Source organism: Debaryomyces fabryi, assembly GCF_001447935.2.
Source record: "Debaryomyces fabryi strain CBS 789 chromosome Unknown contig00091, whole genome shotgun sequence".
In the NCBI taxonomy this organism is placed as follows: Eukaryota; Fungi; Ascomycota; class Pichiomycetes; order Serinales; family Debaryomycetaceae; genus Debaryomyces; species Debaryomyces fabryi.
The window spans coordinates 1-14913 of record NW_015385517.1 but is presented as its reverse complement, the minus strand read 5'-3'; the positions used below and the strand labels follow the sequence as shown (position 1 = coordinate 14913).

Sequence of the window (14913 nt, the reverse complement as noted above, 5' to 3'; positions counted from 1 at the left end):
ATTCTATTTTATCTTATGCTTGTTTCGGAGTTAATTAGTAATTCTCATTGCTGATCGCGACTATATAAAATAAATAGCATATTCACTTAATTTCAAGACGTAAACAAATTCAACTCTAACTTGCTATGTCGAATTCAGAAAAACATATAGTTATAATTGGCGGTTCATTCGCTGGTATCACTGCTGCTAAAACCATTTTTGGCCATAAGAACAAGTCAATTCGTGTTACATTAATATCACCATCTACACATGCATATTATACTGTGGCCACTCCTCGTTTAATTACGGAGCCAGAAAAAATTGAACAAACTATTTTCCCTATAGAAGAAACTTTAAAGAAACATTCTGAAGGTATTAGCTATAAGTTTATTCATGGAAAAGTTGAGATTGCCGATTTTGATAAGAACTTGTTAACTGTTGAAGGTGCTGACGGAAAGCTGACTGTTGAATACGATTTCTTGGTTGTAGCATCAGGCTGCAGGACAGATAATGCTGCATTTAGGTTGTTAGGGGACCATAAGGATACGGTTGATTCGATCAAGAAATTAAATAAATCTACCAAAAGTGCTAAGAAGATTATTATATTAGGAGGTGGGGCGACTGGTGTAGAAACAGCAGGTGAATTGGGTTCGCTTTACGGTAAGGAAAAGGATATTATTTTGTATACCGGTCTGGTTGGTCCTCTTGCACCTTTGGGCGAAAGCAAATCTAAAGCTGCCACTAACAAATTGACTGCATTAGGAGTCAAAGTTATCAATAATAAAAGGTCTACCAGTTTTGACGAAAATGGTACTCGTTCCAAGGTTATATTCAAAGATGGTTCATCCGATGATGCTGATGTCGTTATACCAGCTTATGGTGTAACTCCTAATTCGGAATTTTTAGACAAAAAATTCCTTGATAACAATGGATACTTGAAGACCGACAAATACTTCCGTGTTGAGGGCCATAACAATGTATTAGGGTTAGGTGACATTCTTTCGATCGGTGAAAATACCCTTGTGAACTTAAGCTATGTCCAAAAAGCGACTTTTGAATCGGTTGTTGACCTTGAATTCTTTGGTAATAAGAATTCCAAGCTCAAGCCTTATTCACCAATAAAGACGACTATATTAGTTCCTATTTCAAGAAATGGTGGTATTGGTTTAATGTTTGGCTGGAGTGCACCAAATTTCCTAGTCAAATTTTTAAAAGCCAAGGATTTTATGATTCCTAAAGCTAGTGAAGGTTTAGCTTGAATCTACAAGTTATATTTATTTAATTATAGTTCTATTTGTGTATATTAAATATAGATTATACTTCTATTATTTACAATTTTAAGCTAATAGCTATAGCTATTAAAGTGCGATAATAAGTAACGCGTAGAAAAAAAAAATTGTTGTATCAGATCAATCTTAGTGAACATGGATATATTCAAACAACTCTCTCCCAATGATGTTAATATTGGGAATAATTTTGCTACGCTCACTTCAGCAATAGAGGCAAATGGACTAACAGTTGTTGATCTTTTGTCTTCGATTCATTTGTCATCAAGCTCGAACCTCCCTCAACTATCTAAGAGATTGGGCAGATCAATTAGAGAAGTGGAGGAATTTTTGAATATCTTGAAGAATGAATGTATTGAAGCATCAACTCAATGTTGTTTGAAAGACAGATTCGGTGAGAAGCATATACAAGATCATTTTATACTGACTGGCCTTGAAACTTTGGATCGACAATTGAATGGGGGAATTCCATTAGGTGAAATAACTGAAATATTTGGAGCAAGTGGCTGTGGAAAGTCACAGTTTCTTCTTCAGCTATCCATATATACACAATTGTTTGGCGATCCGCAGAATAATCAATGCATTTATATTTCGACTGAATCTCCATTAGAAACAAGACGACTTCAGGACATGATAGACCATCACAATTCCAAGTCGGATAAAAAAGTTCTGATGGATAATATTTCTTGCATTTACTGCCAGGATATTGAAAATCAAGACCATACCCTTTTCACACAATTACCGGTGAAGCTATCTCAGGAGAAAGGTAAAGTACGAACCATTATAATTGATAGCATATCTCATCACCTAAGGATGGAAGAAGCTGTAACAAACACAAGCTACATAAATGATCATATAAAGGCACAAGAGGAAGCTTTGACTGATTGTAAAGAATATACAGAAGTTAAAGCCAAGCTTGACCAGCAAGTTAAAGCATTTTTTAAGTCCACACCCAAATATCAAAATAGAATTGCAAGAACACAATACTTGATGTTGTTGCATCGTCACCTATTATCTATTGCCAAAGATAATAATATTGCTGTCATTACAGCCAACCAGGTGAGTGATTATCCCGAGAATATTAAAGACTTAAGTGGCTATGAATATGCAGACGATAGCCTTAATCTTGAATACCAGTTGGGTCAATATTCGGGTTGGGACAACAAATCAATATTTAAACATCAACAGCTTTTCCTGCAAAGCAAAGAATTAATCAGCTCTAAGGAGTCCGAATTAGCTTATTACGAACTTCTGAGATCTATAGATCAGATCAACAATCTAAACAAACGGCAAAAGACAGGAATACATCTAAACGAATCAGAAATAGACCCCCGGTACCATAAGCATAACAACTCTTCGGTTATTGATGATCAATATTCTAACCAAGAAGACCTTATTGATAAGCTACATAAGTTAGAAAACTGTGATACTAAGAAAATTGTGCCCACTCTTGGTTATCAATGGGGAAAAAATATGGTTTCTCGTTTAATGCTCATGAAAACGTATAGACCCCTACTCAAAGATAAGGCTATTCTTGCAGATACATATCAGCCAGTTGATCCAGAATCAAGATTAACCTACGATTCTTTGTGTGAGGGCTTTAACTTACCAACCCAAACTGAAGGAAGCATGAAACGTAAAGCTGACAACGACAATCCTGAAAACAAACAAAAAAATAACACTATTTATGGTGTCGAATCGCTTATAGATGGATGGTCTGTTGAAAGATATGTAAAGGTAGTAGCATCCCCGTACGACCTGGTAAGTCTGAATGGTGTGTTCAATGAAAATCGTAAAATTCCTTTCCAAATAACTACAAATGGAATCACTCAAATATAACATGTTAAGAGAATTCAAATCGGCCCATTGCTTTTCGGATATAGAGACATGAGAAGATTCAGGACGACTTATAATGAAATAATAATATGAACATAATCACGGTATTAATTTCATGATAACGTGGGTCGTGCTTTGTTCAATGTGAGAGTTCAAAAGATAATGAACATGTTCGGGTTTATAGTAAATGCAGTAATTGAATCTTAAGATTAGAAACAAATACTAGCAACTACTAGGTAAAATAATATATAAGCTTATTCCTCGGAACTTTCTATACATCATCTACTCAATTATTAATTAATACGAGATGAAGGTATGTTTTAATTATTTTAAACCACGAGATAATGACCGTACGCGGTGCTGGTTCTATAATGATAAATATGTTTTACTAACAGCTTTTGATAGTTTATAGATGAAGTCGATATTGAATTAGTCAATCAGGAATTGAATTTCCAATCGCAAGATAATAATTTGGTGATAAAAGGTGGATGTGACTTATTTACCACCAAGCCAATTGGGTCGGACAGAAAACTATTCAAAACCATAGACAAGCATTTGGACCAGATAATGGAGGACAATCAATTATCACAGTCGTTAGAACGTGAGCTTCAAAATTCAAATAACCCTTTATTTGGAAGTAGCGCATCGCCTACATCCAATGGAAATAATATTAACCAGGCGATGATGGGGCGTCGCGGTAGTTATATTGATATAGCTGAACGGGAAAGACGTGTTAGTGGGTCGCTGATAAATTTCAGTAAAGGTTCGTTATCATCGTCGCAGAATATAAATTCGAATCTTTCAAGGTCTCTTAGTGGATCTGTTGAAAATAGCTCCAATGTTGATGAATCGCCATTTGGGCCCTTAAAGAATATCACCACGAGAAAAACATTTGCCTATCTAATTGCTATTTTAAATAGTACTTATCCCGATCATGACTTTTCAAACTTGCAACCTACGACGGAAAATTTTCACAAAGTTGGGTCGGCTGAAGATCTCATTCATAGGTTCAACAACATTATGGTATCGCTTGGCAAGAAGGAGGATTTACTAAATTGGATATGGGACACCGTGAACGTCTATATGGATTTTATACCCTCAAAGTTGCCGACTCCGAATGAGTCTAGGCACAATAGCTTCCTACACACGACGTCGGCCTCTGCTTCGAAGCATGGATCAATATCTCCAGATAACAATTCTCCCCCAACAAATCCAAATCTTTTTGAAAATTGTCAAATTTACGAATTCCAGCCTTCTGATCAATCAATTTTGGAAGATTTGAATTACCCATACCAAACTATGTGGTCCTATTACTGGTTTATATATAATAAAAAGAAGAAGAGAGTTTCCTTCATTTATTTGACTGCCCTTAATAAGATTCACTACTCAAAAGTCAATGGCAACAGAAATACATCTATAAGTAGAAATAACGATGCTGCTAACTCTGGTGAAACCAACGATAAGGATGGTGAGGAAGAGGATGATGCTGATGCCGAGGATGACATGTACATGGATGAATACATCGATGACGAAGCATTGATTGACGATGACGACTACGAAATGGAAAATGATGTTGTTGGTGACATGGAAATTTAAGACACGTGTATGAGTATATTTTTCCTTATATTGTCTATATTTTCATGTATAATCTTCTCTACACTAAATGAGTATCGCTTACTCTTGATTATTGATTCAATTCATCCCCTCTGCATAAGTAACTAATTATAATATTTTGCTAAAATTTCATTCGTTACAGAATGTTTACCTTATCAATGTATGTGGCTTAACAGTTCGCGCAAGCAACAATAGTCGCAATTCCGGATTATTTTTTTAAGTAGAATTGCTGTTTAACGATTTGTTCAACAATATTTAATCCGTGAAATCCCAATTCAAATATAACACCCCTTTGCGATTCATTATTAATTATTAGAAACAATTAATTATTTGTTGAATAGAAAGATGCCAGAACAAAAGTTAGCTACAGACGTCTATTTCGATTTGAATGACGGTCATAAAATTCCTGCTTTGGGTTTAGGTACAGTTCCCCCTGAAGACAAATCTGCCGTTAGGGATCAAGTTATTACGGCCGTTAGGTCAGGATATCGCCATATTGATGCTGCGTGGTACTACGGTACTGAAAAATATGTTGGTGAAGCATTGAAGGTATTATTTGCAGAAGGATATAAACGTGAAGATTTATTTATCACTACTAAAGTATGGCCATCATTCCATCATAGTCCTGAGAAATCCTTGGACGAATCATTGTCTGAATTAGGAATTGATTATGTGGATTTATTTTTACAACATTGGCCCGTTTGTCTTTCAGGGGATGAAAATGGGTTGCCAGCTGGCCCAAAGAATGAGGACGGAAGCTTGAAGTATGATGATGATCCGGTTGATGGAGTAAAATTCCTCGAGACTTACAGTAAGCTTGAAGATCTTAAGGCAACTAATAAGGTTAGATCAATAGGTGTTTCAAATTACTCTATTCCTAAATTGAGAAAATTATTGCAAAATGCTAAGATTATTCCTGTTGTCAATCAAATTGAATATCATCCTCAATTACCCCAGCAAGACTTAGTTGACTTCTGTGCTAAGCATAAGATTTTGATTGAAGCATATAGTCCTGTTGGTAGTACAGGAGCACCTGTGCTTAAACTTCCGTACATTAATGAATTAGCAGAAAAGTATGGGGTCAGTGTAAACGAGATTGCTAATGCTTATCATATACTCCAAGGCAGAATCACTTTACCCAGATCATCAAACCTTGAAAGAATTAAGACAAATGTCAGGTTGCCTCAATTAACCAAGGATGAATTAGATAAATTATATCAAATTGGTGTTGAGAACCCTACTAGATATATTACTGATCCATGGGGCTACGGACTCGGATTTAAATGGTGGAAAGGTGATATCTTGAGTAAAGAATTTGATTAGTGTATAGTGTATAGTTATATGAGATCATTAATATGAATCTTGGAGCTTTTAGCTCCAGTAGCTTATGAAATCTAGTAGCTGTACAAATTATGAATATACAAAGGAATATTACGTATCAAATTGTATTCTCTAATACTTCTATTATCTGGGTTTCCGAAAATATGGTTTTTTAGAATTTCTTGTAAAAATTTGCAAAATCGAATAAAAATGCAAAAGGCATATATCTTAACCCATACCAATATTCAAGAAAACTCACCATTCCATCTGTTGCATTTAATTACACAGGCATACTACTTATTCTTTTTGTTAATGAAACAATTACTAAAATGTTTGCCGTTGCTAATAATTTCTTGATATCACTAAGACGAGGTTATTTATGCGTCTGGAAATGCGGCAATTTGAGAATGCTCAGGAATACGCATGAACACCCTGGCTAATCTGTAATACTATTGGAGAAAAGAGCAGTGTAGTTTATTAACGATATTGTATTTTTTTAGGTACAATATATGTAAGTATTACTGTGGTCTGAATGGAATAAGCACATAAATTTCGTTGATATTTCCGCCGGATATTTCCAGCTTCTCATACACCCGCATTAACTTGCATTGCTACACCTCTCTTATTGAAATCTGAATGCAAGTTGAAACGCTTAACTAAAAGGCCGCTTTTGGTCACTTCAAAGGTGCTGTCCCTCTTTCCATGGATGTTTCTTAGACCTTATTTTACACTAGTGCACTTTGGACCGTGTTGAAATACTGCTACTAAATTTTTGCGTTCTTATTTTAGACCTTTTAGCCCTGCAGGCTTTGCTAAAAAATTTACTTGTTATACTAAATATTTTTTGTGCTGGTTATAGTTTGTAAACTAATTATCAAACGGTGCCGTTAAAGCCTCTCATATATTTCTATTGCCAAATAAGCTTTTAATATGTAAAATGAATCTAAACTCTCAGGTGTCAATTTATTCCGTTTATTCTTCCGACACCTATCTCATAACTAAGTCTGGGGTAATGTTTTCCTCACGCGTGAATATGCCTTCTTTGTTGAGCACAAAAGTAGATTGTTAAGCGCTTTTGACCTAAATGGGGAAATTTGATTGCTATTCATTACACGAATTTTAACATTTTAACAATCCGAAAATTTCCACTCTATATATAGAGACTGTATAGAGGCTGCTTCGCAGCATAAACCTCTTGCTTATGATGTAATGCAAGACCTAAATAGACAAAAGTGGGGGGGGCCCCAAGGTGAAAAAATAGAATGAAACACTAGAGCCGAACAAAAACAATATGAATATAAATAAGAAACGAAATCTCATGTTTTGGTTGTTGATTCAGCTAGATATATCTATCATTTCTACAGCTTCACTTAGAGAACACAATTTAACATGTCGACATCAAGTCTTTCAAAGACAAATAGCGTCGAGCATAAAGAGAATGAACCAAGTTCTGAGACTCATTCCTTTTTAGGAATGAGAGGTAATAGGTTGAACTTTTGTGTTTCTTGTATTGCTGGACTTGGATTCTTACTTTTTGGGTATGACCAAGGAGTTATGGGTTCTTTATTGACTTTGAAATCATTTCGTAAGACATTCCCTTCTATCGATACTAAAGGAGATGGTGATGCAACACTTCAAGGGGCAGCGATTGCTTTGTACGAAATCGGTTGTATGTTTTCTGCCTTATCAACCATTTATTTGGGAGACAAGTTAGGCCGTTTGAAAACAATTTTTCTTGGTGCTACTATTATGATGGTGGGTGGTGCATTGCAGTCTTGTGCGTATACATTAGCACATTTGATTGTTGCAAGAATTATAACTGGGCTAGGTAATGGTTTCATTACGGCTACAGTTCCTGTTTGGCAAGCAGAAGTTGCAAAACCTGAGATGAGAGGTAAATTAATCATGATGGAAGGATCTCTTATTGCTTTAGGTATTACGATAAGTTACTGGGTTGATTTTGCATTTTACTTCCTTGATGGATGGGACACGATTAATCAAGTCAGTTGGAGATTTCCTGTTGCATTTCAATGTATTTTCCCTATAATTATTCTTCCATTAATTTTAAAGTTTCCAGAATCACCAAGATGGCTATTAAAGAGGAAAAGGCAAAAAGAAGCCAGGATCGTTTTTTCGGCTTTGTATGATTTACCAGAAAATGATCCTTTAGTTAATGATCAAATCACCGAAATCCAACAAGCTATCGATCTTGAAATTAGCCAAGGTGCTGAAAATTTTAATATGAAAGACTTGTTGAAACAAGGAGAAGCCAGGAATTTCCATAGAACTGTTCTTGCTGCTTGTTCTCAAATGATGCAGCAAATTACTGGTATTAACCTTATTACGTACTATGCAGGAACAATTTTCGAAAACTACATTGGAATGGACCCATTACAATCAAGAATTTTGGCTGCTTGTAATGGTACTGAATATTTTTTAGCGTCATTGTTAGCGTTCTATACTATAGAAAGGTTTGGGAGAAGAAATTTAATGATTTATGGTGCTTTAGGTCAATCTTTCTGTATGGCAATTTTGACTGGCACAAACTGGAAGGCTGATGAAGCCAAGGATACGCATGCTGGCACTTCTGCTGGTATTGCCGCGGCAGTGTTCCTCTTTTTGTTTAACACTTGTTTTGGTATGTCGTATTTAGGGGTTACATGGCTCCTTCCTCCAGAATTATTGCCCTTACAAATTAGAGCACCTGGTGCCGCTATATCTACTGCAACTAACTGGGCATTTAATTTTATGGTGGTAATGATAACCCCAGTTGCGTTCAGTAGTATTGGCCCTTACACTTACACTATTTTTGCTGCCATTAATTTGTTAATGGTACCAACTGTTTACTTCTTATATCCTGAAACTGCAGGTAGAAGTTTGGAAGAAATGGATGTCATTTTTAACCAAACTCCAGTTATGCAACCATGGAAGGCTGTTCAAGTAGCAAAGGACTTACCATTTATGCACGCTGGTGTGCGTGATCCTGAAAAAGGCCCTACTACGAGTCATTTTGAACATGCTTCTGCTACTTCAAGTATAAAACAAAATGGCGAAGATGCAGAGGTTTTGTAGTCTACTTACCTTCATTTGTGTGTATAGATAGCTTATTATTGTTCTATATATCTGAAAAGCTTACCTTTCAATTCTATTAATACATACTTTGTTACATTATTTATTAAATTCCTCGCCATTCATTAGTAAAGTCATTTGAACTCAGATAGCCAGAAAACCAAACGGTCAGAGGAGCTAAACCTGTGAGCGTATATTTCGTGGAAAAACTTCACAAAGCCGTATCAGAAATTAACTAGAATTTTTGCGGTACAATTAGTGGAACAAATACTCTAGTATGGAGAAGTCATCATTTATGTGTAAATAATTCTGGCGAGAAATATTATTAAGATTGCAGAAATCATAATTTAATGGGGAAAACTTTATTTTCCCCAGACCGAAATAAATTCCGCAAAAATAGTTGCGAAAATTATCACACATTCGCTTTGCCATGTAAAATCAAGGATTAGGAGATCACTAGTCTTCTAATAAACCCCACCGAAAAATGACCCGTCTTTAAGGCGGTACTAACATAAAGAAGACTTTGCTAGTACTATGAATATATATATTATGGTATATACTAAGCATCCTTCTTAGAATTCATCGTCAACTACAGATAGAAATATAATGGCTCCGGTTTTAAAAAGCTCAGATTGCGAGGCTCTCCCAGTTTCAAACCCTTGTTTAATTGTTACACCGGATCATAAGCTTATAGCAGGTAATGCTCCAATCCCGGAATGTCAACCTAATCAAGTTAAGGTACACATCAAATGTACGGGTATTTGCGGATCAGACATTCATCTTTGGAAAGAAGGAGGTATCGGTGATTTGGTTGTTACCGAAAATTTAGTTTTGGGCCATGAAACAGCTGGAAAGATTATTGAGGTAGGTAGAGAGGTTACAAGTGATATTAAGGTTGGCGACAGAGTTGCTATAGAACCACAAGTCCCATGTGGAAAATGCTACTTATGTTTAAATGGTCATTATAATTTGTGTGAGGATGTGGCCTTCTTAGGAGTTCCACCTACTAATGGCTCTATGCAAAGGTATTTATGTACCAATCCAAACTTTGTTCATAAATTGCCAGATAATATGTCGTACGAGCAAGGTGCATTGGCGGAAGTTGTTTCTGTTGCTTTCCATGGTGTTAGAAAGGCTGGAGGTTTGAAACCTGGAAACCCTTGTATGATTGCTGGGTGCGGACCAATTGGATTAGCTACCTTATTACTAGCCAACGTATCAGGTGCTTATCCTATAGTTATATCTGATATCTCTGATGAAAGGTTGGAGTTTGCTAAAAAATTAGTCCCTTCTGTTATGACATACAAAAACAATACCACTATATCCCCGAAAGAGAATGCTATGAATATTCGAGCAATGTTTGGAAATACTGAATATGTTATGCCCCCGGTTGTTTTAGAGTGTACTGGGTTTGCTTCTTCCATTAATACATGTTGCTACGTAGTTAGAAGAAATGGTGTTTTAACAATATTGGGTGTTTCGGGAAAAAATGAGTTAGATGGTTTTCCGTTTATGCCCTTATCCCTAGGTGAAGTTGATGTTAGGTTCATTAACAGATATACAGATACCTGGCCTGCTGTGATTAATTTAATTAGTTCTGGTAAAATTAATGTTGATAAATTTGTGACTCATTCTTTCTCATTAGAAGATGCACCTAAAGCATTAGAGTGTGTTGTTGATCAAAAGGTACCTACTATTAAAGTTATGATTAAGGACGATTGAGAGTGTTAATTTCGCAAAGAACGGTTGCAAAAAATTATCGCGTATTTTTTATAGGAGCCGAATGAATGCATATCTTTCATTTACTATAACAAAATGTAAGAATTATTGATTAGCGTCAGTTTTATGATGATCGAGAATAATATAAGCCTTTGAGACCATAAAACTTTTGATATAAAATTTATACCTTTAGGAACTGATTTAATTTTACTTAACGAAGAATAATTCATTTAATTCAAATGTAAATATGTAGACTAATTCTAAATATTATGCAACGGGAACTTGTGAAGATTTATTCTCATAATCAACAAGGGCCTTAACCTTGGCAGCAGATCCACTACCTTCATCAAATATGTAAGTTAACCATTCAGATGCTAGTCTCTTAGCAAGTTCTAAACCAACGACCCTTTGACCCATACACAACACTTGACAATTATTAGAAAGAATACTACGCTCCACACTAAAACTATCATGAGCTGTAACTGCTCTAATTCCTGAAACCTTATTGGCTGAAATAGCAACCCCTAGACCTGTCCCGCAAATTAGAATAGCACGATCAGCTTCATCAGCCTGAATCATCTCACCAGCTTTTATACCAATAAGAGGGTAGGATGTAGCATCAGTATTACTTGGAACCCCAATATCTTTAACGCTTTTAACAAGGGGATTGTTTTGAAGGTCTTTTTTGATTGCTTCCTTATATTCGTAGCCTGCTTGATCACAACCTACAACAATTCTAATTTTTTGTCCCATTTTGGATGAAGATACTAATTAACACAAGAGTTTAATATAATGGAATTATGAATGGATTGGAAATATTCATATATTTTGGCTTTTTTCAGCATAAGCAATGATTAAATTCGAGCTTATTTCAATATATACTTAAACTCGGAATAATTATTTGTGGGGTCATATCCAAAAGTGAGGTCCAAAACTTTATTCCGATATTTCAACCAAAGAATCACTTATATACATTAGAACATTTTACACATCTTTCCGATTATCTGTCCAACTTTAAGCCCATATAGTAAGTAATTGTATGTTTTGAATTGAGCTCAATGCAATATATATTGCATTGAAATATATATTGCATTGAAATATCCACCTTTATTCTAAAAAAAACAAAAACCATAAGGTTATAAGAATACAGAAATGCCAAAGCATTTTCTTCCAAAGGATTCAAACAATCTTGTTAATCACTGTTTAAAAGCTTATGTTTATGAAAATGATAGCTTGTCTCTTTTAGAGAAGGAGAAAGTAATTTTCAACAATAAGCATAATCCAAAAAAGGTCACATTGATTAGTGGAGGTGGTTCAGGTCATGAACCAGGATGGATTGGTTTTGTTGGTTCAGGAATGTTAACTGCATCAGCTCAGGGTGATATTTTTGCAAGCCCAAACTATAAAAACATCAAATCTGCTGAAAAGGCCACCCATTCAGAGGCTGGCACTATATTTCTTATTACAAACTATACGGGGGATAATCTTTATTTTGGTATGGCGGCTCAAGAGCTTATTTCAAAGTTTGGTGAATCAAAAATCAGATTACTTCGCACTACTGATGATGTGGCTGTCAGCAGGACCACTGGAAAACTTGTCGGGCGTCGAACATTGGCCGGTTGTATCTTTATTATGAAGATTTTGGGTGCCGCTAGTGAAAAAGGTCATAATATCGACGAAATTTACAATTTAGGTAAGTCTGCTAACAAGTGTATTGCTTCTGTTAATGCTGGATTAGACCATACGCATATTCCTGGGCATGCAAATGATGCGGACTATGGTAAATTAGAAGAAAATCAAATTGAAATTGGCCTTGGTATACACAATGAACCTGGTGTTATGAAAACAAAGAATATACCTTCCAATGAAGAACTTATGCCTGATTTATTAAAATTAATTCTTGATAAAAATGACAAAGAAAGAGGCTTTTTAGACTATGATGATAATGATCTATTCATCTTACTATTCAATAATCTCGGTGGTTTACCTGTTATAGAAGAAAAGGCTTTGCTATATTGTGCTATAAAAAACCTTGCTGATTTGTATAACATAAAGCCTGCTAGAGTATACTCTGGGTCTTATATTACATCTATCAATGCTCCAATTTTTACAATCTCCTTGTTCAATGTTACAAAAGCTGCTAATCAAGATTTCACTGAACAAGATATTTTTGATCTCTTCGATGCTCCAACAGATGCAACCAACTTTCCAAAGAGCCACTATACCTCGTCTCAAATTTTAAATCCTGAAAGTAGAATAATCAAAAATTTCCAAGGTTATGAAGAAATTGATGAAAGTATAGATCTTGAGCGCGATATTACATATGATCCGTCTGTTCTTGAAAGAATTGTTCGTAAAGCAGCTCAGAATATAATTGATAAAGAACCTGAAATAACTGACTGGGATACTAAGATGGGTGATGGAGATTGTGGAACGACCTTAGAAACTGGTGCAAAAGCCATTATTAAATTATTAGATGATGGCATTGCACAAAATGGGTCGATGATGATTGTTCTTCATGCCATTCTTAAGGTCCTAAAAGATGATATGGGTGGGACGCTTGGTGCAATTTTATTCATTTTCATGAAAGCCTTCATCAATAAGCTCGAAATCAACCTTAATGATAGTGTCGGTGATAATAATGATATTATTTCTGTCGCTTTGGATCATGGGATTAATACTTTAGCAGAGTTTACAAAAGCAAGAGAAGGTCATAGAACTGTTATGGATGTCTTAATTCCATTTTGCAGGTCATTTGCTGAATCCAAGAATATTCATACTGCCGTTGAAGTGGCAAGGAATGCAGCAGAAGGAACTAGAAAGCTTCGACCAAAATTAGGCCGTGCTACATACGTAGGAGGTGTGTCAGAGAAAACAGAATTCCCACCAGATCCTGGTGCTTACGGAGTGTATGAGATATTAGCAGCTTTAAGCGAATAATAAACCTAAATGAGTAATCCATTTATAAATAAGCTTTAAGGATTCAATACTAGTCATTATGTTGAATAATAATTTTATAATATCAACTTCTTTCCAATATCTTGAGAATTTTAAATATTCATTACTTAAAACAATGCGAATCTGAACTTAATAACCATCATTTAAAGGCACTTTTTATCACTATCAATAGTAATCGGGGAATCATTTCTTAAATTTGCGTAGTAGCATTAGAAGGATCATGATGTACTCAAGCATATTATCCTAGACAAATTAAGTTATTCTTATGTTGTTCCAAGCAAATGCCGCTTCTATTAATTGAAGAATTTCTAAATGATAAACACAGTCTTGAAATTTCTCTCATATCAGTTCGATATTACAATACTATTTCTATCCCATTCTTCTTTTATATAGTATTACTAGATAGTAATTAGTCAAGCAAGTATTTTTTCGTTAAACTTACAAAGAATCTCGGATTTACAAGATTCAATTAAAATTTTTCTCTTGAGCTGTGTTGTACACTAATTCATTTCGAGCTTCATTTTTTCATTGAACATAGAATACGATTGAGTTCGAAGTAAGAACAGGATCAAGAGTTCAAAGAATTATTTTCCTTCGCTGGGAAGAGGATTTCAAGAATGCTAGAACGGGGCTTAGGAAATTTTTTATCTTGGGCTAGAGAAAAGGGTGCATTTTTAGATCCCAGAATAGACTTCCAATATCAAAAGCAAAAAGGATTCACAGCCATCATCAATGATTTCCTGAGTGGTGAAGAGTTGATTAAGGTGCCCAAAAATATTGTTATTGGACCTCATTTAAAAGAACATTATTTGCCAAAGATTAATATAGAATTAGACACTTCCTTTAGTAATAATGAAATAACAATCTTATTAATATCAAAATTAGCATTTGATACCTCGCTTGAAAAAAATACTTTCAAGGAGTATTTCAAAATTTTACCTAAAAATTTGAATAATCCATATTTTTGGAATTCAAGTGAAATCGATTTAGTGGTTGGAACGGATCTTGAGATATTTCTAAAGAGAAATTTCAGTAAACTAGTTAATGAGTGGCATATGCTTTTGAAACAGCTTGTTAAAGATTCGCCTGAGGAAACACTCAAGCTGCAAATATTACAAGACATTAATAATGA

General features: G+C 35.0%; 9 protein-coding genes across 9 annotated transcripts; 8 read left to right on the top strand and 1 right to left on the bottom strand.

The window, feature by feature from the left end:
* Window positions 1-125: 125 nt before the first annotated feature.
* On the top strand, window positions 126-1238 carry AC631_03875 (NAD(P)/FAD-dependent oxidoreductase; the record flags this gene model as incomplete). Its single annotated transcript, XM_015612704.1, has 1 exon — window positions 126-1238. The coding sequence occupies one exon, from the start codon at window positions 126-128 to the stop codon at window positions 1236-1238; it is 1113 nt and encodes a 370-aa protein (XP_015466461.1).
* Window positions 1239-1403: 165 nt separating this feature from the next.
* Window positions 1404-3104, top strand: RAD57 (putative DNA-dependent ATPase; the record flags this gene model as incomplete). The annotated part of the gene is made up of 1 exon (XM_015612703.1): window positions 1404-3104. The coding sequence occupies one exon, from the start codon at window positions 1404-1406 to the stop codon at window positions 3102-3104; it is 1701 nt and encodes a 566-aa protein (XP_015466460.1).
* A 304-nt stretch (window positions 3105-3408) lies between these two features.
* MAF1 (RNA polymerase III-inhibiting protein) lies at window positions 3409-4697 on the top strand (the record flags this gene model as incomplete). The annotated part of the gene is made up of 2 exons (XM_015612702.1): window positions 3409-3414; window positions 3507-4697. 2 exons carry the CDS (start codon window positions 3409-3411, stop codon window positions 4695-4697), a joined length of 1197 nt encoding a protein of 398 aa, XP_015466459.1.
* A 363-nt stretch (window positions 4698-5060) lies between these two features.
* Window positions 5061-6038, top strand: ARA1 (D-arabinose 1-dehydrogenase (NAD(P)(+)); the record flags this gene model as incomplete). Its single annotated transcript, XM_015612701.1, has 1 exon — window positions 5061-6038. The coding sequence occupies one exon, from the start codon at window positions 5061-5063 to the stop codon at window positions 6036-6038; it is 978 nt and encodes a 325-aa protein (XP_015466458.1).
* Window positions 6039-7424: 1386 nt separating this feature from the next.
* Window positions 7425-9107, top strand: HGT13 (Hgt13p; the record flags this gene model as incomplete). The annotated part of the gene is made up of 1 exon (XM_015612700.1): window positions 7425-9107. One exon carries the CDS (start codon window positions 7425-7427, stop codon window positions 9105-9107), a length of 1683 nt encoding a protein of 560 aa, XP_015466457.1.
* A 603-nt stretch (window positions 9108-9710) lies between these two features.
* On the top strand, window positions 9711-10826 carry AC631_03870 (NAD(P)-dependent alcohol dehydrogenase; the record flags this gene model as incomplete). The annotated part of the gene is made up of 1 exon (XM_015612699.1): window positions 9711-10826. The coding sequence occupies one exon, from the start codon at window positions 9711-9713 to the stop codon at window positions 10824-10826; it is 1116 nt and encodes a 371-aa protein (XP_015466456.1).
* Window positions 10827-11090: 264 nt separating this feature from the next.
* AC631_03869 (RpiB/LacA/LacB family sugar-phosphate isomerase) lies at window positions 11091-11576 on the bottom strand (the record flags this gene model as incomplete). Its single annotated transcript, XM_015612698.1, has 1 exon — window positions 11091-11576. The coding sequence occupies one exon, from the start codon at window positions 11574-11576 to the stop codon at window positions 11091-11093; it is 486 nt and encodes a 161-aa protein (XP_015466455.1).
* A 399-nt stretch (window positions 11577-11975) lies between these two features.
* AC631_03868 (uncharacterized protein) lies at window positions 11976-13763 on the top strand (the record flags this gene model as incomplete). The annotated part of the gene is made up of 1 exon (XM_015612697.1): window positions 11976-13763. One exon carries the CDS (start codon window positions 11976-11978, stop codon window positions 13761-13763), a length of 1788 nt encoding a protein of 595 aa, XP_015466454.1.
* Window positions 13764-14398: 635 nt separating this feature from the next.
* On the top strand, window positions 14399-14821 carry AC631_03867 (uncharacterized protein; the record flags this gene model as incomplete). The annotated part of the gene is made up of 1 exon (XM_015612696.1): window positions 14399-14821. A coding segment is annotated over one exon (423 nt), but the record flags the coding sequence as incomplete, so codon positions are not given.
* Window positions 14822-14913: the final 92 nt, after the last annotated feature.